The sequence below is a fragment of the Muntiacus reevesi genome, chromosome 4 (assembly GCF_963930625.1).
Source record: "Muntiacus reevesi chromosome 4, mMunRee1.1, whole genome shotgun sequence".
Classification (NCBI taxonomy): Eukaryota; Metazoa; Chordata; class Mammalia; order Artiodactyla; family Cervidae; genus Muntiacus; species Muntiacus reevesi.
This window is the reverse complement of record NC_089252.1, coordinates 109359044-109384827: the sequence shown is the minus strand read 5'-3', so window position 1 is coordinate 109384827 and position 25784 is coordinate 109359044. Positions and strand designations below refer to the sequence as shown.

General features: G+C 57.3%; 2 protein-coding genes and 1 long non-coding RNA gene across 13 annotated transcripts in view; 1 reads left to right on the top strand and 2 right to left on the bottom strand.

Annotated features, from left to right (window-relative positions):
- Window positions 1-10780, bottom strand: part of PLXNB1 (plexin B1) — a 31141-nt gene extending 20361 nt beyond the window's left edge. The window contains exons 1-11 of one of the 5 annotated variants that reach the window (XM_065933792.1): window positions 10709-10780; window positions 6028-6080; window positions 4272-5384; window positions 3125-3307; window positions 2673-2801; window positions 2446-2546; window positions 2039-2171; window positions 1716-1872; window positions 1337-1445; window positions 1140-1248; window positions 43-723 (exon numbers count right to left, since the gene is read on the bottom strand). In XM_065933792.1, coding sequence (XP_065789864.1) covers window positions 43-723; window positions 1140-1248; window positions 1337-1445; window positions 1716-1872; window positions 2039-2171; window positions 2446-2546; window positions 2673-2801; window positions 3125-3307; window positions 4272-5378 — 2709 coding nt within the window. In that variant the 5' untranslated portion in view covers window positions 5379-5384; window positions 6028-6080; window positions 10709-10780. Of the gene's footprint in view, window positions 1-42; window positions 724-1139; window positions 1249-1336; window positions 1446-1715; window positions 1873-2038; window positions 2172-2445; window positions 2547-2672; window positions 2802-3124; window positions 3308-4271; window positions 5385-6027; window positions 6081-9650; window positions 9745-9808; window positions 9892-10515; window positions 10688-10708 lie in introns of those variants that run through there. The other 4 variants (XM_065933789.1, XM_065933793.1, XM_065933791.1 and 1 more) reach the window with 4 other exon arrangements.
- A 1616-nt stretch (window positions 10781-12396) lies between these two features.
- On the bottom strand, window positions 12397-22087 carry CCDC51 (coiled-coil domain containing 51). Of its 6 annotated transcripts, XM_065933784.1 has the most exons (5): window positions 21997-22021; window positions 18273-18393; window positions 15359-15663; window positions 14188-14352; window positions 12397-13654 (listed from the first exon to the last, which is right to left on the bottom strand). In XM_065933784.1, the coding sequence occupies exons 3-5, from the start codon at window positions 15653-15655 to the stop codon at window positions 12899-12901; spliced, it is 1218 nt and encodes a 405-aa protein (XP_065789856.1). In that variant the 5' UTR covers window positions 15656-15663; window positions 18273-18393; window positions 21997-22021; the 3' UTR covers window positions 12397-12898. The 6 variants fall into 6 exon arrangements, with proteins under 6 accessions (XP_065789856.1, XP_065789855.1, XP_065789854.1 ...); XM_065933783.1 differs by lacking the exon at window positions 18273-18393 and having other exon boundaries at window positions 21997-22087; XM_065933782.1 differs by lacking the exon at window positions 18273-18393 and having other exon boundaries at window positions 21893-22017.
- A 28-nt stretch (window positions 22088-22115) lies between these two features.
- LOC136166865 (uncharacterized) lies at window positions 22116-24200 on the top strand. Of its 2 annotated transcripts, none has more exons than XR_010662995.1 (4): window positions 22116-22227; window positions 22317-22372; window positions 22456-22543; window positions 24001-24200. It is a non-coding gene; the product is annotated as an uncharacterized lncRNA (long non-coding RNA). The 2 variants fall into 2 exon arrangements; XR_010662994.1 differs by having other exon boundaries at window positions 22119-22227; window positions 22460-22543.
- The last annotated feature ends 1584 nt before the right edge of the window (window positions 24201-25784 follow it).

Below are 25784 nucleotides of genomic sequence, written 5' to 3'. Positions count from 1 at the left end.
CCCACGCCCTCCCTGAGGCTTCCTTCCCGGGCCGGGTCTCACCAGCTCCCAGGGCCCAGGGGAGTCGTGCTGGTAGTCAAGGCTGGACGGGAGGATGAGCGGGGCGGGAGGGCCCTCGTGCTCAGCAGAGTCTCCGTCACCTGAGAGGAGGCTGGAAGTGGAGAAGGCGGGCGTATCACCCCCCGTCCACTCGTCCGCCTCGGGCAGCTCGCCGCCTTCTCTCATGAGCCAGTCCAGAGCGGGCTTCGTGGAGCCAGCGGCCCCTGGGAAAGTGGTGGCGGGGGCAGAGCCGGGGGGGTGGTCCCGGGGGCCCGTCGAGGGGAGGGCCTCGGGGCCAGGCTCCGCGAGGGCGGGGGGCAGGGCCGCTGCCTCAGAGGGTGGTGGGTGTGAGGCCGGCAGGTCCTCGGGGTTGGCCAGGGGTCCTAAGGCCGAGGGGGTGGGCATGGTGGGTCCAGGAGTGCTCTGGGGGCTGGAAGGGGCAGGAGGAGGGTCCCCGGGAAGAGGCGACTCCATGGGAGCCGAGGCAGGGGTGGGGCCGGTTCCTGCCCATGGCCCCCAGGGGCTGAGTGGGGAAGGCCTGGCCCTGGGGGGGACATCGGAGGCTACGGAAGGAGTGTCCACAGGCAAGGTGTCAGGGGCAGGGGTGACCATGGCCTGGGGGGCTGTGGGTGGGAAGGAGGTGGGTGCATCTCGGGCAGGAGGGGCCGGGGAGAGAAGCGGGCTCTGGAGGGGGAGGCAGAGAAGGACAGGAAGGGACAGGAAGGGCCACTCAGCAGGCAGGCACGGGAGCAGGCAGCAGGCAGGCAAAGGGTGTGTTAAGAGGAAAGGAGACCAAGGAGAAGAGAGACAAAAACAGCCCATTAATTCTCCAGAGGGGATGGGAGGGGGCGAGGGCAGGCTCTGGGGGCATCTGTGCTGAGGTGGGGCGCGAGGCCCAGACCTCTCCTGCCTCTCAGCCGCTAACGGCCTCTCCCGAAATGGGTGGGATGCTGACAGCCATCCTCCGGGGAGTACCACACAGCCACTCAGATGCTCCTAAAGGAGCACCTGGGGCAAGCAGACACACAGAGAAACCCTCACGACGGGGACCCCCATGCCCCGCCCCCCCACCCCCGCACCCAGCACAGCGATGGGCTCACCTGTCTGCTGACCACCATGGGCCCGGCATCACACGAGGCCTTGTGCGTGCAGAGGTGCTGCCAGACACACCAGTTACACCCCCAGTGGCTGCTCACGCAGGCCTGGCACCTGAACAGAGCACAGCCATGGGGGCGCGGGGGCGCCACGGGGCGGCCCGGGGTCGGGGGGAGGCTGGGGGTCGGGGTGAGGGACTCACGGTGCCGACGGGCGGAGCAAGGTGATGGCCACGCAGTCGTAGAAGGAGAGGGCAGCCTCGGCGATCACGACGGCGCCAAACCTGAGCTCCATGCTCACGGACACGTGGTCTGCAGAGAGGGGAGTGGCTGGGCTGAGGGCGGGCGAGGGGCACCCGGACCCGAGACCACACCAGGTTTGCGATCAGCACTCCAAAGGGGCACCCAGGATCGGGAACACAGTACACAGGGTAGGAAAGAGGGACTTGAGGGGACCCGGGAGCAGATGGAGGATGCAGAGAAAGGCACCGCCTCAGGGTGTTTTGCCTGCATTCACACCTCATCCCCATCACACCCCTTGGAGCAAGATGGGAAGACGGCGGGGCTCCTTCTCTCACCCACCGGCTCCTCTTGGCAGCTCTGGGGCCTTGCTCGGGTCTGGGGAGGGGCACATCACCCCAGAACTGGTCAGCAGGGCAGGAGTCTGGGATTCCCCGAAGTGGCAGGAATAAGACTCCCCTGGCCACAGCGGGGGCAGGTCAGGTACCGACAAGAAAACCTGCCAAGAGAGGCCGGGACACCGTTGGAGCCCCCGGGCAGCAGATCAGGCTCCGTGTACAGGCACCCGGTGTGGGCAGGCACCTGCGGCCACCAGTCCCCAGGGGTCACAAGCACCCCCCCCCAGCCTGGGTTAGTAACAGGGCCCCGCCTGCTCTGGTCTTCACCTCCCTCCTCTCCTCACGGCTGATGTTGGCAGGACTCAAGGCTGCCACGCGCAGACATCCCAGCTCAGGCTGGAAACTCCACAGCCACCGCTCTGACCCCCGGCCCCGAGAGCACTCGGAACGGCGACTGCACCTGGACGAGAAGGACCAGTGTCCACCTGTGACCCTCATGGGGCCATTGACAGTTCACGGGGCAGGGACACCTACAATCCTAGGGACCTGGGCAAGACCCTCAAAGGGGCCATGGCATGCCTGGCAAGTCAGGGTGGAGGATGGGATTGGCACATCCAAGGGTCAAAGGTGGAGAGTCAAGGGCCAAGGACAGGGAACCCTGGAGACAGGGCAAGAGACTAGGAGCACTGCGGGCGGAAGGCTGGGGCTGGGGTGGGGATGGGGGGGGCACTGACCTCCCGAGGAGCACACACCACCCGCAGTATGGGTCCCTGCGAGCCAGGCAGGACGCACAGTCCAGGTGCCGAGCACAGGAGGCCACGGGAACCTTGAGAAGCTACAGCAGCAAAGAAGACTTGAGGCCGGCAATCCAAGTGCCGGCGGCTCCCCCACATACAGGGCCTCGGTTCCCCAGAGGGCCCTCCCAGCAGCCACGCCCCCCCGACTGGCGCCAGGCACTCACCATGCTCTGGGTCATGACATACAGGTGCTCGAAGGCCCCATCAAAGATGAGGTCTCTGCTCACCGCAGACCCCTGCTGGACGATCTGCGTGGAGTACGGTTGGCCATCGCTCCCTGGGCCCAAGTAGACCTGAGATCAGAGACCACAGGGTCTGAGGCCCAAGACCCGCCCTGCTCTCCCCAGTAAAGTAATTTACAGGTAGAATTTCCTCCTAGGCAGTACAGGTCATTACCACCCAAACCGGGGGTGGGAGTGGGGGTATCTCGGGTAAACGACATCTGGCCCCAGAAAGAGGAACATAGGTCATCTCCCCCAGCCTGGGGCCAGAGACACACAATAGATCTCACGTGGTAGCCCCAGGGGGTCCCAGGCATAGCTCTGCCCAGGCTGGGTCCCCAGCAGCCCGTCCCTTCCAGATCTGAGGCAGGGTCCAGTACCTCCTGTGGACTCACCCTGTGCAGCTGCCCTTGACTGTCACCCAGGAAAGCAATGGTGTGTCCATCTTCTACGGTGATCGCCACGGCTGTCAGCTGGACCCCCGGCCACTCCAGAACCGGCGTGGCTTCCAGGGGGACACGGCTGGCCATGGGGCTGGGCGTGTGGTCTGAGCCACAGGGATATGCATCCAGAGTGTCCTGCAGGCAGCCAGAAGCCCAAGCTAGGCCCTCCCCAGGTCCCCTCCATCCTCCCTAAACAGCCCCATCCCCTCTCCCAGCATCTCTGCCAGTTCTGGGCTCTCCCACAGCCGCATCCTTGGTCCTGCCCCAGTGGTTTCCCTCCACATTCTGCAGCAGCTCCATCACCTCTTGTGATCCCCACATGTCTGGGGGCCCCATTTTCTCCCATCCCTGGACTGGGAGCTGCTTCCTCCAGTTCATTCACAAGCCTTCCCCCGGACCATTCTTCCAAAACTTCTTCCAGCCTGCATCCTTCTCTCCACGTCCACTAACCTGGGTCCCCTCCACCTCTCACTGAGTCAGTCTCCCTATTTGCAGCTTCTACCCTTTTCATCCAACCTGCAAGCGTGCTAAGTCGCTTCGGTCAGGTCTGTCTCTTTGCAACCCCGTGGACTGTAGTCCACCAGGCTCCTCTGTCCATGGGACTTCCCAGGCAAGAATACTGGAGTGGGTTGCCATACCTCCTCTAGGACATCTTCCCCACCCAAGGATTGAACCTGCATCTCTTATGCCTCCTGCATTGGCAGGCAGATTCTTTACCACTAACACCATCTGGGAAGTGTTCACCCATCCTGAGACGAGAGTCAAACAAGTCTCAACAAGTCTGAACCTCACTTGCCTCTCTCTCTCAAGAAACTTTAAACAATAGAGTCCAACCTCGCCACATTCTGGGTCCCTGCCCCATACCCTAGACCCTCAAACACCCTTTTAGTCCACCTACACAGATGCCATCCCTTCGGTGCCAGGTCCAAGCGCAGCCCTGCACAGCTGGTCTCTGTCCCCCCTGAAGGCCACTCTTACCATAAGGTACCCCTCCATCGCCCAGACACAAAGGAATCACTTAACATCCACCGACCTGACCAGTACATGCCTGCCCAGTGGCCTCAGAGAGAGGGAAGGGCTGGCCAGCACCAGGACTTACCACGGGCAGCTGAGCACAGTCGGAGTTGACGTCATACTCGATGTAGGCCACCTCAGCCCCATCCTCCGCACGGCCCTCCCGGGTGTAGCAGGCGTCACGGGTGCGATTAGCAAGGTGGTCCACCTCATCCAGAGGGAAGGCGCAGAGTGCCGAGGCGCCAGTTGTCCCGGCAGCTGCCGATGGGGGTCGGCCCACGGTCGGGGGAGCGGCCGAGGAGAAGGCCACGAAGAGCACCTCGCCCTGGGCCACCTCTGCGGACGTGGCCACGGCCGCAGCCTGGACGAGCCCGTAGCGGCCCCCCTGACAGGCCAGGGGCAGCTCCACGTAGGAGTAGTAGTGCTGATCCCGGAGGCACACGCGGGACACGTAGGCGCGGAAGGCTCGCGACTGAGCTTGCAGGTCCCGCCGAAGGAACAGGAAGTAGGCGCTGGCCCCGCGCGCGAAGGCGCTCACGAAATGATGGCTGTACTCCGAGAGGCGGCCCACGGCGAGCTTGGCCGTCTCCTCGTAAGAGAAGGCAGCCTGGGGGTCCGGGGGCTGTAAGGCCCGGGTGGTGATGGGCGGGATGCCGCCCCCCACGCCTCGGCTGGTGTAGCCTCGCCCCACAAACAGGAGGGGCTCCCCAGACGGGCCCTGGGCCACCAGTCCCACCGTGCTGACGGTGGGGTCGTTGGCGGCCACATACTGGGTGTCCCCTGGCCGCTCTGGCCGCAGCAGCAGCTGCCCAAGCTGCCCCAGGCGCCGCTGCTCACAGACCCCCTGGTGCACGCTGCCACACACCACCAGGGCGCCCGGGCTCACCAGGAGCAGCTGGTTCAGGTTGCTGGTGGGCTGCGCCTGGGGGCACTCGTCCGGCATCACAGGGGGCAGGCAGTCCCTGCTGTCCAGCACCGGGCCAGTGGACACGTTGGCCTCCAGCTGCAGTTCGGGGCTCAGCTGGAACAAGAAGTTGGTGGCTCCGAGGTAGAGGGTGCCTGAGGTGGGGTCTCGAGCCAGGTGCTGCAGACGCGTACCGTTGGGGGTGAAAGCCGTCGGTGGTGGGGGCTGGAGGGCGAGGACCCACCCGGCCCAGAGCGCCTGGAGGAGAGCTAGGCCGAGGGCAGGCATGGTCACCTGGCAGGGAGATAGAGAGCTTGAGCAGGGCTCGGGCGGCCGCCTGAGCACCGTGGGACCACTGGTGAGAGAGGGCTGTGCCAATGCCAAGATGCCCCTCCCAAGCCAGCGAGGACCAGGCTGAGACGGCACCGCGGTTACGAGGACCGCAGGACCACACACTAGCAAGGGCTCAGCAGACGCTGTCCTGGAAACGTCAACATTGCCCGTTCTCTGTATCACTCTCTCAGGAGACCGGCAACCCCCACCCCTCACCTAGCCTGCCCATTGTCAACACAGGGTCCAAGGATGAGGCGCTAGAGAGGCAGAGATGCGGGAAACATCCTGCTCCTGGGGACCAGGGCCTGGAAGGGGCAGGAGAGCCAGGGGATGGGAAGAAGGAACCCAGAAAGCCCCTCTGCATGGATGTCAGTTTCCTGGGCAGGAAATGAGAGGGTGAGATCCCATGGGCCACCTGCATGTTAGAGCAGGGCAAGAATTGGGTGATTTCAGGAATCCAGGAGGGTGATAAGCAGAGAACCAACAGACCAGAGAGATGAGGGGGTCAAGGCTGCCATGGACAGGGCCTAAACAGCTGGACTCCAGCTTGGAGAGCCCCCAGTAGAGGTGGGAGTCCCACACCTGGGTGAAAGGCCAGGCTCACCTGGCAGGGCCAGCTGGATCAGGAGACAACGGCATGCCCCGAGTGCGAGTCACCTAGCCGGGGAGAGAGCAGAGCATGGAGCTGGGGGCTGGGCGGCAGGCACGTGGGCCCCCCACCATGGAGCCAGCACAAAGGTACCCCTCCCCGCTGCCCAGTCTGCGAGTGGAGCTGGGCCCAGCCTGGCCCTTGGCCACCAAACACATTCCACAGGGGACGCCTCCTCGGAGCCCATGGGAGGGGGAGGGCAGTGGAACCAGGCATCCTCGGGGCCTGGGAAAGGGCAGCTAAGGAGAAGCTGCGTGGCTGGCAGGGCCCAGTCCAGCCCCCACTTTGGTCCTATCCCCCCCTACAGCCTGCCCTCAGCATCTCCCATTCTTGCCCTCTGCCCAAACTCTGCCCTCTCAGGGCGCCCAGGTACATGCCCTGACCACAGGCCCGGGTCAAGCCTTGCCCCAGGCTGCCACCAGCACATAAGCACACTCATGCTCCCACACACCAAGAAGCATACACACCACCCACCCTGCATGCCCACACCGACACCCAAAGACATGGGTGCGAGCACACACCTAGATGCATGCACACACCGCCTGTACATACGAGCCAGAGACACATACCCGGAAGCACACCCCACAAAGACACACTTACCCACCCACCCAAGACATACACACCACCACCCACATCCAGACCCCACACAGACAGACTCACACACACTTCCCTGGTTCGAGCCCTAAGTCCTCGAGGGCTCTGGAAGCCAGGCCATCATCTCTTGCTATTTCCTCTCCTGCAGGTCAGAGCAGAGTGGGAGGTGGAGGGGGCAAGGGGGTGGTCCTAGAGGAAGTCACCAGACGTGTACCCCACATCCCCTGAAACTTCCCAGACCTTAAGGGCCTGCTCTCCTCACAATCCCCGTCCCTGCAGGCTCCATCTGAAGCCTGGGGAGACCAGGAAACCATGACACCACCTTGCTAAAACCTGGCTGGTCTCCAGCCTGGAGCACCAGGGTGGGTAAAGCGCTGGGGACTGGCAAGCTGTGAGACGCTATTCCTGCTTGTTTGTGTCCAGGCCACATGGCCCGGCCCCTCCTGCCACCCGGCTGCCAGTCTGCTGGTGCTCCTCCGAGAGCTTCCCAGGGTCCAGATTGGCTCCTCCCAGCCGAGGCCCCCCCAGCGGGGTGCTCCTGAGGGTGGCCCAGAGGGAGAAGGGCTGGGCGTAAGGCTTGGAGGAAGGTCCAGTGAAGAGCTGTGGCCACAGCCCGGCTGGGCTCTGCTCCCAAAATAGCTTGGGGGTTTCCATTTTTAGTGTGCAGAGAACAGGGCCGCTCTATGGGACCGGGAACAAGGCAGCCACTGTTTGCCACCGAGGGGGCAGGGGGAGGGGGGCGGCAGGGAGAGTTGTGAACCCGGCGAGAAGCCCAGGACTATGGCAAGGCCAGGCTTCCCAGGAGCCCCCCACCTGGTTTCCAAGGCATGGAGGGGAAAGTTTCTTCCCCCAGGAAGATGGGGTCTGCCTGAGGATGGGCAAAGGCCGGCTGCTACACTCAGCTACTGCTCGGTCCCTCCCATCGCCTCCCGCCGTGGGACGCGCCTTGGGCAGAGGGTCTGCCCCACCATTCGCTTACAAACATTTGCTCAGCGCCAACTTCGTGCCAGAGTTCTCCAGCCCTCAAGGGGCAGCCACCAAGGCACTCCCTACATGTAAAATCACAACTGGGTCGAGCGGCCCACAGGAAGCCGATGGGCAGGACCCAAACAGCTTCTGACAAAGTCACATCGCAGGCTGGAGGCTGACCCCCGCTGGGAAAAGTGTCAGCCTTCTTCAATCACTGCCACGGGGCCAAGCCACCCTCGCCCTTCCCCACATACCATGGGTGGGAAGAAAAGAAGGGCGGTGACATTTTTCTCCTTATCGGCCACATATTTCACTTCACCTCGGCCACAGAGCAGCCTCCGGCCGCTCAGGTGCACCTCTCCCCATCTCACGGGGACTTCAAGCAGAATCTGAGGCTGTCCCTCTCTCCACTGTCTTTGGAGGCACCCCCCCACCCCAGGCCCGGAGGATAAAGGTCAAGCCCTTCCATCCACACGCTCTCCTGTGCGATCCTTGCCAGGGCTCCCCCACACATGCTCTTCGTTCCTGCCAGGCAGAACTGCTCATCACACTCCTCCACGCTCACTCCCTATTACATGAGGTGCCCAACCATCACCTCCCATCAAAGGCCTTGCTGTCCCCCAGGCTCCTGAGAAGCCTACCACGTGTGGTCGGCGGGCATCCCCAGCCACCACCCTGGTGTACATTGCAGCTCTGCCTTGGGTTCTCTAAGACTCAGATTTCCCATCTGGAGAATGGGAGGCAGGACTGCTCTGATCATTCAACATGATACGGTGTGTGCCTGCCACGCGAGGCACCAACCAAGGCCACTTTTCTCCCTGTTTCACTCTCCTACTCCTGCAATTCCTTAAAGGCAGAGAATGTGACTTCTAATTCAGAGGCCCCGGTAAGGAGGACAGACAGCATTGAGCAGGTGCTCCTTGAATGTTGAAAAGAACCATCATTTTACAGCCAAGAAAACTCAGCCAGCAGGGGAGATACAGAGCCCACAACCCACTCCAAGCCACTCAGCTTCTCGAAGGACACAGTTGTCAGCCCCACTTTTATTAATGACTAGGCCAGAGCAGACTGAAAAGGCTGCTTTGGAGCTCGGCCTTCAGTCCCCAACTTATACAACTAAGATCTCTTCCCTCCCCTTCCCCCCACATCTCAAGCTCCAGCTAGAGTCAAAGTCTAGCTCTTCTGGGCCCCCATCTCTGGACGATTCAGCAGGGCCCAAGGCTGCCTAACTTCTGCCTGCAAAGAACCAGCACAGCCTCCTGGACCTGGGGCTGTCCTCGCCAACCAAAAGGGCATATAAACTCAGCCCTTGAAGCTGGGAGAGTGTTCATATCCCAGCCCTCTCCACCGGAGTCGCCGGGATTGGTGCAAAATCGGCCTTTCCTTTCGGCCCTCTCGCTGGGCTCCCAGAAGTTATTCATTGACAGCATCAGAGTGCAGAGTGCCTGCCCTGTTGTCCGTAGTTGAGCCGGGGTAGGGGCGGGGTGGGGGGCACCATTTACCAGTGAGGACTCAGCGAGGGCTCATCAATCACCCACCGTCTGGGTGCGGGGTGGGGGGCTCCCCCTCTGGGGGTGCGTGGCAGGGGGAATCCCAGTCTGCCTTTTGTCAGTCGCGCCGTGTACCGCCTGGAAGGGCTGTTACTGCGGAGGGGAAGCCTGGACCTCCCCGTTGCTCTTCCCCGACCCTCCTCCCTCCTCCCTGACCAGGGCAAGGACCCCCCCAGTGGTCCTGGGAGGGCGGGGAAGAGGCCGGCCGGTCCCCGGCTGAGGCGGCGGCGGCGAGGAGGGGGCGCGGAGGAGCGGCTCCACCTCCTCTGTCTCCCAATCGCGTTACAGGCGGAGCCGCCAGAGTTTCCCTTCGCGCGGAGAAGTGTGGTCCCAACTCTCCAGATCGAAGCCGCCCACCACTCACCCCGGGCCGCCTCGGCCCGGCGGCATCGCGGCTCCAGGCCCGTCCACCCCGGGGACGCGTCGCCCCGGCCCCACCACCCAGGCCCCGGGCCCCGCACTCACCACCCGGCCGGGCCCCGCGGGACGAGCGCGCCGAGGCGGGCGCCGGCCGCTCCGGGTTCGGGATCTGCGCGCGCGGCGGCCTCCCCGCGTCCCCGGCTGCCCCCCCCCGCCGCCCCGCCACCCCCCGGAGGTGGGTCTGGCGGAGCCGCAGCTGTTACCCGGAGACCGAGGGGCGGAAAACTGCGCCCGCCGCCCGCCCCGCCCGCCGCGGCGCTGCCACCGCCGGGAACAAAGGAGACAAAGCTGCGTCGGCCGGGCCCGGCTCCGCTCCTTCCCCCCCCCCCGCGCCCGCCGGGCCGCCCTCCCCCCGCCCGCCGCCCAGGCCAGGCCGGAAGCAGCCGGGAGAGCCGGGCGCGCGGCCCCGAGCCGCCCGGGACCCCGCATTCCAGCCCTCCCGGCTCTGCACTTGCCGAGGGCGGGGGACTCGACCCCTCGCTCGCTAGTGGGGCGGATGGTGGGGGAGGGGAGGGAGAAGGCTGGCTGCACCCCGGCGGTTGCCAGGGCAACGTGGATGGCGGCGGGAGGAGCGCGCAGAGCCGAGCCGCGGGACCGGCTGCCCCACCCCGCCCAGTCCCCGCCGGGCCTCACCTGCGCGCCGCGCTGGAGCCGAATTGGGAGCCCTCCGGCACGGGAGGGGCCCTCGGCGGGGGCTGGGGGGTGGGGGTCCCGCTCTGCACCCCTACGTGTGGCGTTGCTTCGCCCAGACCTCCGCCTGCCTGCATGCCAGCTCCCGGTGGGACCCACGCCCGTCACCTGCCCCACCAACCACCGCCAACCACCACCCCCGCTCTCCGGGGCCCCCGAGCTCCCTCTTAACCTGTCCAGTACCTGGCTCCTGTGGCCATCCTGTTCCAACTTTCTTTACCTGAACTCCGGGCGCCTGGTTTCTGCCCACCGGTCCTACTCCCGGGACTCTCAAACGGCCAAGCTCTCCTTCCGGCCCCCACCTCTGACTGTGCGGGAAGAGCGCCGACTTTGGGGTTGGGCCTGGGTTTGAGCCATCACTGAGCCAAGAAACCTGACCCCTGCCCCCCAAACACACATGCTTGTTTGCTCACCGCCAAGTGGAGGTGATGCCACACCTAGCCGCGCTGGGAGAGGAGGGCCCACCGCTGCAAACTTGCACAAGCTAGGGCGCATTTCCTCCCCTTCCTCCCCAACCTGTACCTGGACCCGCCCCAAGCTGAGAAGCCGTGGGCAAGTCTAGACGCCCTCACCTGTAAATACGTCACCCTTCCAAAGGCACACCTGGGTTCTCTCCTGAGGCCCAGGTGTGCCCTCTGCAGGGCCCTTCAGGCTTGGCTCCCTGCAAACTCAGGAGCCAGCACTTAGTCCATCCTACTAGGACTTCCGGGGGGTTTTGGCTCTCAGCCACTGGGACAGCCGCCTGGGAGGCAAAATTTGTCACACACCCTGAAAGCTCCCAGGGCCTCTGCAGGCTTGGCGGGAGCCTCAATCAGGTTTACATCATCCACACTGGCTGCTGTGGAAAGAACTAAACATCAGGCACCCTCTCCCCACCTGCCGCCCATGAGTGCCTTCACTCTCACATACCTGGCTCTGCCTTCCGAGTCGTCCCTCCCCAGCTCCTCGGCTTGCTCCCCGGACCTCCAACCTCTCTTCCAACATCTGGGTCCAGGATTCAGCACCCTGTCTGCACCAGGATGACACCCTTTCCCCAGTTCCCTCGTCTCTGGACATCACAGACTCCAGGTGCTATCTGGCCTTCTGGGTCGCCCACTCCATTCTCTAACATTATGCTCCACACCCATCACCACCTCAGTCAAACTGGTGTGCCCCAAGGCCCTCAGCCACCTTGCCTCGCCTTCCTGTGCAGCTTGTGGGGGTATTGGGTGGCCCTTCCATGTGCCTGGAATCCTCCCCTCCCCAGACCCATTCACTCAAGTGCACACCCCTTAGGACCCACCTCACTTACCTAGGTTTAGGACCTAGGATTTCCAAACCCCACAACACCCCTCATCTATAGACAGATAGGGTGTCTCCTATCCCACGAGGAGGATGAACATCCCAAGTGCAGAGGTCATTTTATCCCACGCCCTCCAAAGGAATCATTACAAAAAGAAAACAAGGCCATAGATGGAGTGACCAGATGATCAGAGGTTCACTGCACCCATGGGGCCACTGGCCAGGGCTGAGCACAGGCTCCCAAGGAGGGCAGGATCTCACGGAAGCATTTCTGCTTCCACAGGCCTCTGCCGTGCGTCAGCTCTGCTCAACCTGCTGACCCACCTCGTTGTGTCCTGAAAGGAGGGTGGGTTCTTCAGACCCACCGTGCGAGCAGAACCTCCTCGCTGCTCCTGTTTACTCAAGGAAACACAAGGCCATCCATGGCCATTCGGCCCAGGAGGTCAAAGGCTGCTGTTCTCCACTGAGAAGGAAGAGGTCAAGGGTTCTCAGTTCAGTACGCCTCCGTGCCCCCCGAGCTGTACCTCCCACCCTCCCCATCACTGCCTCACCGCTCACACTGCTGATGCGCTGAGCTCTGCCCAGGGGTGGAGAGGCCATCCCTAGGCTGTGTGTGAGATGACACCCCGCCTTAGTGGCGCTCTAGCAGGGAACCAGATTGGTCACCAAATCCCTGTAATTCTGTCCCCAGCAGTATTTACCAACCATTCCCCCAATCCCTGTTCCCTGCTCTCCTCTGATCAATCCTCCAGTGTTAGAACCAGGAAGTTCTCTCCAACATGGCAGAGAAAGTGATTCAAAAGACAGGCCGTGACCATGGTCACCAGTAAGTGGCAGCAAGCCAAGTTTTATTCACTGGAAATCATGAGCCATCCGACACAGGTGGGTTGGACAAGAGGAGGACAGGCCAGGAAATCCGAAATGAAAATTAAGACTGGAGGGGGCGGGGGAGTGTATCCAAAATGGTCTCGAACCAAGGGCCAGATCAAGAGATGAGAGAGGAACTATAAGGGGGGTGATTATTATCTTACTTTCAGGCCCAACCCTCGAGTTCCAAATCTGAATGTTCAGTGGACAAAACTCAGTCTCACATACATTACTTTAAATAAGACAAAATGAAAGACTTTTAATAAGACAAAATTGAAAGATGTGAGCACAAATATTTGCTAGTTAACGTCAATTAGTGTTGCCTAAAAAGCAAAGGATCTCTGCCAGTGAGGTCAGACTCAGGCTGAGTACACCCCCGGAAGTTCACTTCATTGCTTCATTCTCTAACTAAATCCACATCCATACCCCCTCCCTCTGGAGGAGGGTCCAGGGGGCTAGCTGGCCCTGAACAGCATATAAAGTACAGGCAGGATGGCCACAAACGTCGCGCAGGTGACCAGCGTGCCATAGACGGTGTTCCTATTGACCTGGGCTTCCAGCCTCTGCTCCGTGTCCGACAGCGCCATGATCACACTCCCCTGTTCCAGCAGGGAAGCAGGCAGAGCCCCGTCTGCAGACTCCACCAGGCCCGGGTGTGCTGCAGCCTTTGCGAGCTGAACCACCCCAGCCACTTGGCTCACGGTCTTTTCCAGGCCATCAAGCTGCTCTCGTAAACCCTCTAGACGTGAACGGACCTGCCTAGAATGGCTGAGCTGCTCTCTCAAGGCAGCTGAAAGGACATCTGTGTCTCTGTCTCGGGTTGGGGAAGAACCTGCCTGGGACAAAGAGCTCTGCGCGGTCCCAGCTTGCACCAGGCCCTTCAGGTCTGCCACGAGGTCACGGAGGTCCCTCTGCTGGAGGGAGTAGCTGGATGCCTGTTCGCGGATGGCTTCCTGGAGGCTCACAGGCCCCTTCTGGGCCTCCAGGAGCAAAGCCTTCAACTCCTGGAGCCGCACGCGGTTCACGTAGGTGGATCCAGCCACACCAATCAAGGCCCCGAGGACTGACCCGATGAGCGACCAGTTCTTGGTCCTCTCCGCCCGAGTGCGCTCCTTCTCATGGCTTTCCCGCACAGCTGCAGAGAAGAGGGAGAACTTCTCTCGCTCAGAGTCTTCCGCGCGCAGGTAGGTCATACGTAGCCGCTTCTCCTCCTGCGGAAGCAAAGCTGTCATATAGCAGCGACCTGGCCCAGCAGCCTCCAGCGAAAGTCCCACGACCACGTCCCTGGAGCTTGGCTTCAGGCCTGGCACAGATTACATGCTCCATAAACACGCTGGGTGAGTGAGGGCAGCGTTAAGTCTGGATGGGTGGGGGGAGCAAAGGAACCAGGGATGGTCCGGGTGAGCGGTGCTATCCTCCCCAGGCAGTCGTGGGTCTGACCGGACATGCACAGGGGTCTCCAGACTGTGTCGATCAGAAGGGAAGTGTCTGGCGCTCTCCGGGAGGCCCTCTCCATGGTGCTCCCTCCCAATAATCCGGGGCCCAGAGTATACTAGACCGCTGGTCCCAGTTCTCCAGGAGTGGAGACAGTGGAAGGCACTGGAGCCCTGGAGCCCACTCTCTCCCCAGGGTCTTCTGGTTTACCTCCTCACCAGGTCTCTGAACCCCAGACCCATCAGAGTGCCCACCTCGCACCTCCACACCCTGCAGCCCAGGGTCCCTGTCCAGGCAAGGAAGGAGCTACCTGCAGCATCCTGTGCTCCAGAGTGGCCAGCTCCAGGTACTGGTTATCATCTCTGGAGATGCGGTCCAGGCGGTCCCTCACCTCCTTCAGCTTGGTCTGCTGACCTTCCAAGTCCTCGCGAGCCTCCCGGACAAGCCCTCGAGCCACCATGAACACTTTTTCTGCCTGCAGTGAGAACAGAAGTCACCCGCCCCTTTCTCCACGCCCACAACAGGGTCCTCTCCACTCCCAACCAGACGCGGCTGAGAAGAGGTCAGGAGGGGATGTCAGTGCAGAGGCTGGAAAGAGAGTCCCTTGGACACACAATCCTGGTTCACCCAGTGGTCCTCAGGGTGCAGGCCCGGGCCTTTAATTGGCCTCCTGGGTGTTACCTTAGCTACACCTCCCAACATCACCCAACGCCGTGACAGGCATCGCCAAGCCTCCAGTCAACAGGCTGAGAAACCCTGGCTCAGCCAAAGTCATGGCCTCCAAGGGGAGAGACAGCACTATACCTCAATACCTCCGGCTGAACCCCAGGTTCTTCCCACCCCACTACAGCGGTCTGTGCCAGGGTGGGAAACAAGATTGTTGTTCAGTCGCTCAGTCATGTCTGACTTCTTGCGACCCCATGGACTGCAGCACACCAGGCTTCCCTGTCCTTCACTATCTTCTAGAGTTTGCGCAAACTCATGTCCATTGAGTCGATGATGCCAGAGGTGGCGGAACGTGTTTCCCCTGCCACAGAGGACTGGACAACCAGAGGCAGTTCTCCCCACCTCACAGTCTGATTAATTCCCAGGGCCTCCACCTTCACGAGGGATGCTTTAATCACAGTCGGGACTCTGAGGACCTTGTAACCCTCCAGGCAACTCTCACAACCAATCCCCAAAACAGTCAACGAAGGAAGTGTTTGCTGGCCCAAGATGTTAATGGCCCAGAACCCCCTGGTACACAGCATACACGGTAATTTGTTTCAATGGGGAACAGGGGGCCCTTCACCCCGGTAATATCAAACCCGGCCGTCATGTGAGAAACAACTCAGCTCCCCATCCTAGTGGTATGTGTTCAAGGACAGACCAATCTGGACGTGGCTTCCCAGCACCTGTGGCTGGTCATTTATTTGGCAGGAGCCTCCAGGCCACACTGCCTGGGTCAGAGGGCAGGGCCAAACCCCAGGTCCCGTCCTCACCTCGGTGACATTTCCCTGGGCCTCTCGAACCTCATTGAGTCCCACAAACTCTTCATATCTGTCCCACCAAGTCTTGGCCGTGGAGGACGCCCGCTGCCGAATGCTGTGGCCCAGGGCTGCTCCCAGTGCGGCGAGCCGGTGGTACAGCCCCAGGGCCACCTCCTCGGGCCTCTTCTCTCTGGGCTGGCTGGGGCCGTGGCTGCAGAGAGTCCTGGCCAGAAAGAGGTCCCTCCGCACCAGTACGGGAGACACACCCCCGACGTGCCGCATGGTCAACACACGGCTGCGCCCTGTCATCCGGAGATCTGTGGGGAGAGGCCAGACAAAGGCAGGGCTCAAGTCGGGTCTCATGCCCGAGGGACAGTTTTGAACTGAAGACTCTCCATTAAAAAGTCCAAACTGGGGACTTCCTGGGTGGTGGCGCGGTGGCTAAGAATCCAACTGCCAATGCAGAAGACACGGGTTCGATCCCTGATTCAGGAAGATTCCACATGCCATGGAGCAACTAAGCCCGTGTGCCACACAAGTACATGTACATGCGTTCAGCAAATACTGAAGCCCGTGAGCCTAGAGCCTGTGCTCTGCATCAAGAGGAGCCACTGCAATGAGAAGCCCCCAAACTGCAGCAAAGAGTAGCCCTGGCTCTCTGCAACTAGAAAAAGCCTGCGCAAGGCAACAGAAACCCAGAGTGACCAAAATAAATATATATATTTTTTTAAAGTCCAAACTGTTGGGCCCAGAGAGGGCAGACACTAGGGTCAGGCTTTTCAGGTGCTCTCCTGGACGATGGAGCACGTCAGGGAAGAACATACTTAGGAACCCAAGCCTCCCATCTCCCTCCAGGATGCCACGAGCCAGACCCTCCCATCCACCCACCTGCCTGCATCCCCAGGTCTACAGGAGAAGACTGGTGGCCAGTTTTCAGATAACCTCAAAGATTCTTTTTTTTTTTTTCCCAATGTGGGCCATTTTAAAGTCTTTATTGAATTTGTGACAATATTCCTTATGCTTCGGTTTTTTGGCCAACTAATTTGTTACAATATTGCTTCTATTTTCTGTTTTGCTTTTTTGGCCATGAGGTATGTGGCATCTCAGCTCCTGACCAGGGATCCAACCTGTACCCTGTGCACTGGAAAGCGAGGTCTTAGCCACTGGACCACCAGGGAAGTCCCTCACAGAAAATTCTGAAATCTGTGCTGTGTCCATGCTAACAGAGCCCCGCAAGGATTCACAAAGACTGCCAGGGAAACTGTGGAATCAACTGAGGGGATCTGGGGAAAGATTTCTGTAAATGACTATCAAAACCAGCTTCCCAATCTCCCCGAGGGCTGTCTCCAAAAAGGGAAGCAGTTTCATTTCTGTTCTAGGGCACAGGGCATTCATGTCCCATGGCAGAAAACTCCCCCCTCAAGAGACAATTCCGGGGTAAAAACAAAGCAAAACCAAGCCGCTCAGATTGCTTCATAGAAGACAGACAGCTCTTCTGAGGTTCCCAGCAAACCCTCCTTCTGCCCTCCAAGCCCAGACATTCCAGGTGACCAACTCCCAGTCTCACATGTCTCACTTTCCATAAGCTTTCTTCCTCCTCCCCAACCCCGGGAACTGCCCGACAGGTTAGGTTTCTTTAATCTTTCCCTTTTCAGCCTTGCTCTGATGTTGGGGCCCCCCACAACGCCTACTCGTCTGGTACCTGAATGGCACAAGGAGTCTCCCATGAGCCAGGCAGGCCTGGCCTGGACCCTAGTGCAGGAATGATGCTGAGGACCCAGAAGAGAGAGCCAGGGGACCCTCACTCTCAGCAAACCTTGCCCCCAGAGCACCCTGCCCCCAAGTACTGACTGTGGCTGTCCGAGTGACACCTGGGAGCCAAAGGACCGGACCAGAGAGAAGAGAGCAGAGGGAGTGGGGGACAGGAAGACAGACTAGGAGAGCTCCGATTACAGAGAAGAGTGCTTCCGGATGTAAGGTGATCTCAGCCTCCCACCCTGGGGCCCCCTCCCCACGGTGCCATAGAGCAGCTCAGAGCCTCTTGGAAACACAGTTGGTTGGGTCGGGGCACGCGTCCTGGCAAAAGCCCGAGCTGAAAGCCACAGAAAGGGAACATCCCTATGACAGTGGCTCCAAGCTGGTGCTGCACCCAAACCCCAAATGCCCAAGGGAGTACAGGCCATCCATGCCCCAGGGGTCGGGCAAGCCTCCAGGGCCTCAAGGCCAGTGCTCACTGCTCACAAACTGTGGCCCACAACATTCCTGCAGGTGCGCCCCCGTCAAAACAAAGCGTGCAGCCTTGTGGACCTGCCCACTGCCTGTCGCTACTTCCTAGCCCTCTTCTCTCTTGATCCCGCCTGACCAACAAGCCTGCTCTCCTGAAAGCCTGCAGAACCTGCCGCTTGTTGCATCTAGCAGCTGCTACTCGGATTTCTCCTCCAGCACCTCTGCAGCTTTCAGCACCTTCTCAATCTGAAATCACCACCCCACCTCCTCAGATCCCTCCAACCTTCTCAACCTCCCCTCCTGGCTCCTCTTCTATCAGCAGCGCATTCCTGGATCCCAGGAAGGTCACTCATCCCGGGCAGAGAAGACAGCTCCAGCCTCCTACGCGATCTTGGCTTCCTCCCCTGCCCCTCACAGCTGACTTCACAGGGGAAGCTCTGTTAACTTGTATATCAGATCACACCCCTCGGGTAAAAACCCTGGGAGTTCCCCAGTCAGCTGGCGTGAACGCCAGTCCTCCAATGGCCAACAAGGCCCGGTCCTCTCAGCCCGATCCCCTTTCTTCTCTCCATCACTGTAAGAACCCCACCACACTGAACGTGATCCCGCCCCAGGGTCTGTTCCCCGCCGCTTCCTCTGCCTGGACCACTTCTCCTCCACCAGTCCAGCCCCTTCACGCCTACATCTGCTCAAACATCACCTCTTGATAAGGCCTTTCCTGACAACTCCCTCCTTCGCCACCATCAGACTCCTTTGTTTTCTCCATCAGACACACACGTTGCCTTCTTCTTGTGTGCCTCGCCCCTCACCAAAACAGAACCCTGGAGAGAGCAGGGACGCAGCTTCAGGAGGGGACGCACCAATGATTCCCAAGTGGCTCCCTGACACCAGGCCTCCTCTCAGCCTCCCACCACCACCCCCGCCCCGTCTCCCAGTTCCTCCCCACTGAGATGTCTCATAGGCCCCTCGACCAGCAAAGGGAAGACATTCCTGGCAGAGAGAAAAAGTGGAACAAGGCTTGACGTCATCTAAAATCGCAAAGCAGTAGAGAAGAGGAGAGTGGGGAAAGCTGGACAGGCAGACAGAGGTCAAAGCAACCAGGGTCTGGGTCAGGTTCAGAACCTTGCCTCTCCAAATCCATTCTCCTGCTCCATCCAGACGACTGTCTCCTACCAACTGCCCTCTCCTCAAACCTCCATCACCAGCACCTCATGCTCACCTGCAGCTGATGGTTGGTTTCACTTCTCACCCAGAAAATGTTTTAAAATTGGAAGAGAATGTCCATTAACTCCTACTGCATCTTTGCACCTGCCCGTGTCTGTCTCATCCCCACCTTCTCTTACTCCTCAGGATGAAAACTTCCTGCTTAGGGAAGGCCATGCCGTGCTCCAGGTCCCATATCCTCTCCCCTCCTCAGACAAGACTCGGCTGGGGAATTGATGCAACCACCCCACCCCCACCCCAGCAACTGCCCCGCTTCTCTGCTCCTCTTTACTCCCTGACAGAGCGCCTGCACCAGCTCTCTGCAGGTCCTCTTCTCTTTTTTTTTTTTTTTTAAATATTATTTTATTAGTTGGAGGCCAATCACTTCACAACATTTCAGTGGGTTTTGTCATAAATTGACATGAATCAGCCATATAGTTACACGTATTCCCCATCCCGATCCCCCCTCCCACCTCCCTCTCCGGGTCCTCTTCTCTTGTTCTCACTTAACCCCCTCTCTGATCTGGCCTTCACTCCCACCAGGCCAGTGGAACTGCTCTTGTTCCGGTCATTCCCACATGCCTAAAACCAATGATCAGTTTCCTCCTCATCTCACTTGCCCTGTGCCTTATGATAGTTTCCTCCTTCTTAAAGCACCTTCTCTTCTTGGCTTCCAGTCCCCACTCATTTCCACAACCTCTCCACATGGTGCCCCAGGGCTCTGTTCTCAGTCTCCTCTTTCATCCAGTCTTGTGACTTGAAAAACCAGCTACAAAAATATTCTATGATTGTAGGGATGGTTGCGCAAGACTATAAATACACTAAAACCACTGAACTGTACGCATTAGGTAGGTGAATTGTACAGCTGCATGCCTGCTGAGTCACTTTGGTCCTGTCCTACTCTCTGTGACCCCATGGACTGTAGCCCGCCAGGCTCCTCTGTCCATGAGATTCTCTAGTCAAGAAAACTGGAGTGGGTTGCCATGCCCTTCTCCAGGAGATCTTCCCAACCTCGGAATCAAGCCTGCGGCTCCTGCACTGCAGGCAGATTCCTTACCACTGAGCCACCAGGGAAGCCGGAAGTATAGGGTTATGTAAATCATATCTCAATAAAGCTGTCACTGGAAAACAAACAGGGCTTTCCTGGTGTCTCAGTGATGAGGAATCCGCCTGCCGATGCAGGAGACACAAGTTCGATTCCTAGTCTGGGAAGATCCCGAGGCGCAAGTAGGCCTACACACCACAACTACTAAGCCAGTGCTCTAGAGCCCCGGAGCCACAACTACTGAAACCCACAAACCCGCTGGCACTAGAGCCCCCACACCGCAACTAGAGAGTAGCCCCCACTCGCCTCAACAGAGAAAAGCCTATGCAGCAAGGAAGATCCAGCACAGCCAAAAAAAACACAGAACTCCCCGTTAGACCAGTGCTTAGGACTTGGAAGCTTTCACTGTCAGGGCCTATGTTCAATCCCTGGCTGGGGAACCTCAATCCAAAAAGCTACATGGTGTGGCCAAAAATAAATTAAAAACATACAAGCAAACTGTATTCAGGCCTCTCCAGTCCACATCTCTCTTCTGAATCCCAGGCTCATTTACCAAACTGCCCAATCCAGCTCTCCGCTAGGAAGGCTGATGGGAATCTTCCTCTCCCAAAGCTGCCTTTACCACAGCTCAGAGATGGAAACTCCAAGTCCATTCAGGCTCAAACTCTCACGTCATCGCTCACTTTGCTTTCTCTCCCTCCTCACAGCCAGTCCATTAGCAAATGTCACCTCCACCTCCGAAATTAAATTCAGATTTCCTCTTCCTCCTGCCCCTGCCCCCCGAAGTGCCCAAGTGAAAGTTGCTCAGTCCTGCCCAACTCTTTGCGACCCCATGGACTATACAGTCCATGGAATTCTCCAGGCCAGAATACTGGAGTGGGTAGCCTTTCCCTTCTCCAGGGGATCTTCCCAACCAGGGATCGAACCCAGGTCTCCCGCATTGCAGGTGGATTCTTTACCAGCTGAGCCACAAGGGAAGCCCTAGTCCCAAAGGCCAACATCTTCTGCCTGGGTTATCCTAAGAGCCTCTGACAGATGTCTGTGCTTCCACTCTAGCCCCTGCTGTCAGAGCAGGCAGCGGTCCTTTCAAAACACAGGTAAGACCATTTCTCTCTCTGTTCAACTCCTGCAGCGGTTTCCCCATTTCTCTCAAGGTAAAAGCCAAAATCCTTTCCAAGGCCTACATGGCATCCACCTGCTGGCCCTCATCATTCTGTCCTCTCACCTCATTTCCCATTAGTCTCCCTTTCCCCACTCTGTTCCAGTCACGTGGACCTTTTCTCCCAGTTTTTGTGAGATAAAATTGACATACACCATACTGAAATGTTGTGAAGTGATTGGCCTCCAACTAATAAAATAATATTAAAAAAAAAAATAAATAAATAAATAAACAAAAAAAAATTGACATACACCATCACATAAATTTAAGATGTACAATGTGATGACGTGACAAATGTACAGATAGCCAGATGTTTACCACAATAAGCTTAGCTGACACATCTTTCACTTCACAAAGTTCCCATGTAATTCCAGGCTTCCTGACGCTGCTCCTACACACTAAGCTATTCCCACCTCAGGACCCTGACGCCTCCTGGTCGCTATTGTGCGCTTCCTCTCTTCTCTTTTTTCAAGTCTTGCTCAAATGTCACAGCCGTGCACTCCCACTCCAGGACGCCTTACCCACTCTGTTTTATTTTTCCCCAGACAACTATCACAGGATCCGTGCTTTGCATTTCGCATATTCACCGGATAGTCTGTCTTACTCAACAGAATGGCAGCTCGGCCAGGGCAGGCACTGTTTTGTTCATTGCTGCACCTCAAGTGCCTAAAGTACTACCTGCGTGTGCTACACGCCCAACAAAAAAAAGTACTGGATGAATAAACAGAATTTGCAAAATGTCGCACTCCGAGCTATATTATAAAACTCCTTCTGGGCGCCTCCAAAGCTCTAGAACCGGTGATCTAGCCGCCCCCACCCCCACCTACTTCCGTCACATCTCCCTCCACTGTGCTTTCCTAGGTTCCAGCGATGCACCGAGCTTCAAGGCCTTTGCACAAGCCCATCCCTCTACCTGCAGTGCTTTCCCCGTGCTTTTCCAGGCTTAGCGCTTGCAACTTAAGCATCCCTCGCGGCTTCCGGACTCTCCCCGGGAAGGACATCCCCCGGCCCCAGTACCTGACGCGCTTTGCGCCGCAACCCCCAAGCAGCGCCCGCCACTCAGTTGATCGCCGACCCTTTAGGGCCCGCCTCCCGGAGGACCGCTTCCGGCAGGAACTCGACTTCCGCGTCAGGAGCCAATCAACGAGCCCGCGTGGAGGTATAGGCGCAGGGGGCTGGAACGGGGAGCTCCGCTTCCGGTGGCAGGGTCTGGGGAAGGGGCGGCAGGCGCCATGTCGGGCCGCGAAGGTGAGTATGCAGGGACGATGGAGTGGGTCAGGGCGCAGAGGGTCGAGAGCCGGCGGGGGGCAGGCTGAGCGGGCTCGTGTCTCACGCAGGTGGCAAGAAGAAGCCCCTGAAGCAGCCCAAGAAGCAAGCCAAGGAGATGGACGAGGTGAGGGCGGGCGCAGAGGCGTGGGCGGGCGCGGAGGGACTGGGTAATCCGCTTGCAGTGAACCCGCTTTGCCCTCTCCCTAGGAAGATAAGGCATTCAAGCAGAAGCAGAAGGAGGAGCAGAAGAAACTCGAGGAGCTAAAAGCAAAGGCCGCGGGGAAAGGCCCCCTGGGTAAGTGAGGGCGGGGTAGACATCAAACAGGACAAAGGCGTGAGCATCAGCCTGGATACGGTCCCGAGCAGAGCAGGTCAGTGTCCTGCCTCGTGGATAAGCTGCAAGGTCTCTGCTCCTGTCCACTGCGGTGGATGCTCCTAGCCAGGCTTGGAGTCGCAGCAGCGGGAAGGGCTGAGAGCCAGACCCAGTATGGGCTTCTCTTGCTTAGGGAAGTGGCAGAAATGGAAATACAGAAATATATCTCACACAAGTTAGTGTAGTTGAGTTTCCAGATATTCTCTACAGTTTCTTGCTCCAAATCCGTACTTCATTACTACTTTGTTGCTTATAACATTTCTTGACTACTCATATAATTAAAAGTCTAGCAAATACTTTTGCACCCTGCGTTTTCACTGCTGGATGCGCCTAGGCTAATGGATAAAGTCCAGGCTTCTTGGCGTGCTGTTGGTGTGTTTTAAACTTAATTCTCTACCATTCTGTCTCTTCTCCCTTTGTGTAAGAGGAGTTGATTACATATCAAAATATTTTTAAACTCATCAGTCGTTGTATTTTGTGCTTTTTAAATCCTGTTTACATTCATCAAAATAGGGGTTGTTTTCTTAGCAGTTGTCTATACCCTACAGGATCATTGGGGTTCCCTAGATGGCCCAGTGGTAAAGAATCCTCTTACCAATACAGGAGATGAAAGAGAGGAGAATTCAATCCTTGGGCCAGGAATATCCCCTGGAGTAGGAAATGGCAACCCACTCCAGTATTCTTCTTGCCTGGAAAATCCCATGGACAGAGGAAACTGTCGGGCTACAGTCCATGGGGTCGCAGAGTGTGACAGGACTAAACACGAGCAGCATGCACATTTAAAGTTTATTTTGAAAAAAAATAAATAAAGTTTATTTTGTCACAGCCCATTGGACTTTCATTCCTATATTAGGTATGCTTAATTCTATAACTGTTTGTTAAATTACCTACTGTGTGTTACTTGTAAATTGGGTAAAATAAAGGTATTGAGTAAATCACATCCCAGGATCATAATATATATGGTAGTGTGGTATGTGACAGGTAACAATATGGACTTAGGAAGTCACGCTTCCTAGGTTGGAATCTTGGCTTTGTTGCATACCAGTTTATAACTTTGAACAATATCTAACACTGAGACTTTGTTATCTGTAAAATGGGTTGAGGGGATGTGGATTAAGTGAGCCAGTCTGAAATACCCAACACAGTTGAGATTCAGATCAGTGCACAGCCATTACTTGTGCTCTGTCTTTATTCTCATTCACCACGTTATTCATTTTTGCCCGGAAATAACTGGTAAAGCCCTGTGCATGCTTGTGTCACAAAAATGCCCAGTACAAGAGCTGGTCCTTATTATTTAATAGGATCCATGGTAGGCCCCTGAGGCTTCAACCATAGAGATTGTGTTTTTCATTGGTTGAGACTTTTTTTTCCTTTTGCAGCCACTGGTGGAATTAAGAAATCTGGCAAAAAGTAAGCTGTTCCCTTGCGCCTGAGGCAGTGATGACCCTTAGTTCCATTCCTGTTTAAACACCTGGATTCCCTGCCATGATATCTGTTGCCGCCTATAGCTAGAATGATGTGTTGTCTTGAAACCTATTGTACATTTAAGAATAAACTTTTGTAAAAAAAAAAAAAAACACACTTGGCTCATCTTGTCTTTAGATCTTCTCAGCCATTTCTGCCTTAGCTATGAGATCTATATAAGCCCAGTCCAGAGTCCTGCCAAAGTGTGTTCTTAAGTCTGTGTTCTGTCCTGATTTCTGTACCACCTTAATAAGGTTGTGCATCTGTTCATGTAAGGAACCTGCTGTATGCAAGCTGGACATCCGCCAGTGAACAATTCCTCTTGTCAAGGCACTTCTCTGTTGTTAGAGGGGAGTGAATCTGTAAGGACTAAGCTTACTCTGAACACCCAGGTCTGCATTTCCACTAGGGCTTTAAAAGATCCTTGTTAGATTCCCATCTCTTATCCGCCCCCCCACCCCTAACTCAATCCATCCGCAAAATTAAATCTGGACTCTTCATAACTTAATACTGATGCCACCAGATCTTCATTCTAACCCTAAAATCCCTCACCTGAATATTATAGTCACATCAGAATTTGTCTTTCTCTCCCTCCCCTTGCTTCCCAACAGCTAGTGCTTACTCAGAACCTAGAGTAATCTCTGAACCGTAAAGTTATACTGTGTTTCTCCTTGACTGAGAATTCCTCAGTAGCTTCTTAGAGCAAAAAAAAAAAAAAAAAAGTCCCCACAATGACCAGAGAGGCATTAAGGGGTCTGGATGCTGCTCTCTACCCTCTAGTACTAGATTCATCCCCCTGATCCATCTTGAGCCATGGAGACCTACATTCCAAGCAAGTTTTCACTGTTTTCACCTACTAGAAACTCTTCCTTAGTCCTCCTGTCTCTCAACCCTATTTCCTTTTTTTCTCCTGACACTTGTTGATTATCTACCACTTTTGACTCCAAGAAGGGTAAACTGCTGGAGGACAGAGACCATAATGTGCTAAATGCATATGTATTGAAACAGTTTAGATGCACAAGTCTAGACTTCACTTCTAGGATCTAGACACAACTATGGGAATAATGCTAATATCACTAATGTGTTTTCCAGAAGGGCCCTGAGATTTTGCTGAGTCAAAACTGGAAAAGATTTTCATAGATTGAAACTGTATTACAACTCTAATGTACTTGATACTAGTCGTAAAAGAGAAACGTCCCCCTTTGGTTGTCTCCCGGAAAGGTATACGGCCAGCAGTGTCCTCTTTGGACTTCAGGGATTCCCTGTGGGACTTGCCAGCTGGTACTCCTCCCTGTGCTGCTGCGAATAACGCTTCAGAGAGCCAGAACTAGGACACTGCCGCTGAGATGAAGCTACTGCTCTTATTTGGTGGAACTCAGTCTGCACTTAACGAAGTATAATCTTGTGTTTTTACGAGATCAGAGACTTGGAGCAATTAAGATAAGCATCCAATATTTGGGTGACTATCTAGGGAACCTACCAGTTACCTCAAAAATTAAAGCCAGGTACTGAAGACCCTCTAGGCCCTGACAACTATCTCCCTTTCATTTACTGCCCTCCCAAACATTCATAGGATACTCATAGGTTAAGTTAAAATTCCATGGACAGAGGAGCCTAACGGGCTACAGTCCATGGGACTGCAAAGTGTCGGACACGATTGAGCGACACACACGGATGAAAAATCTTAGAGCTGTGATGG

Excerpts from the sequence above, each read along its gene's own strand:
- CCDC51 (XM_065933782.1), bottom strand. The coding sequence starts at position 21,980 with ATGTCCTTCCCGGGGAGAGTCCGGAAGCCGCGAGGGATGCTTAAGTTG. Across the intron at positions 15,664-21,892 it reads GCACGGGGAAAGCACTGCAG|ATCTCCGGATGACAGGGCGC; the intron begins GTAGAGGGATGG and ends CTCTCCCCACAG. Across the intron at positions 13,655-14,187 it reads TGGAGCACAGGATGCTGCAG|GAGGAGAAGCGGCTACGTAT; the intron begins GTAGCTCCTTCC and ends TTGCTTCCGCAG.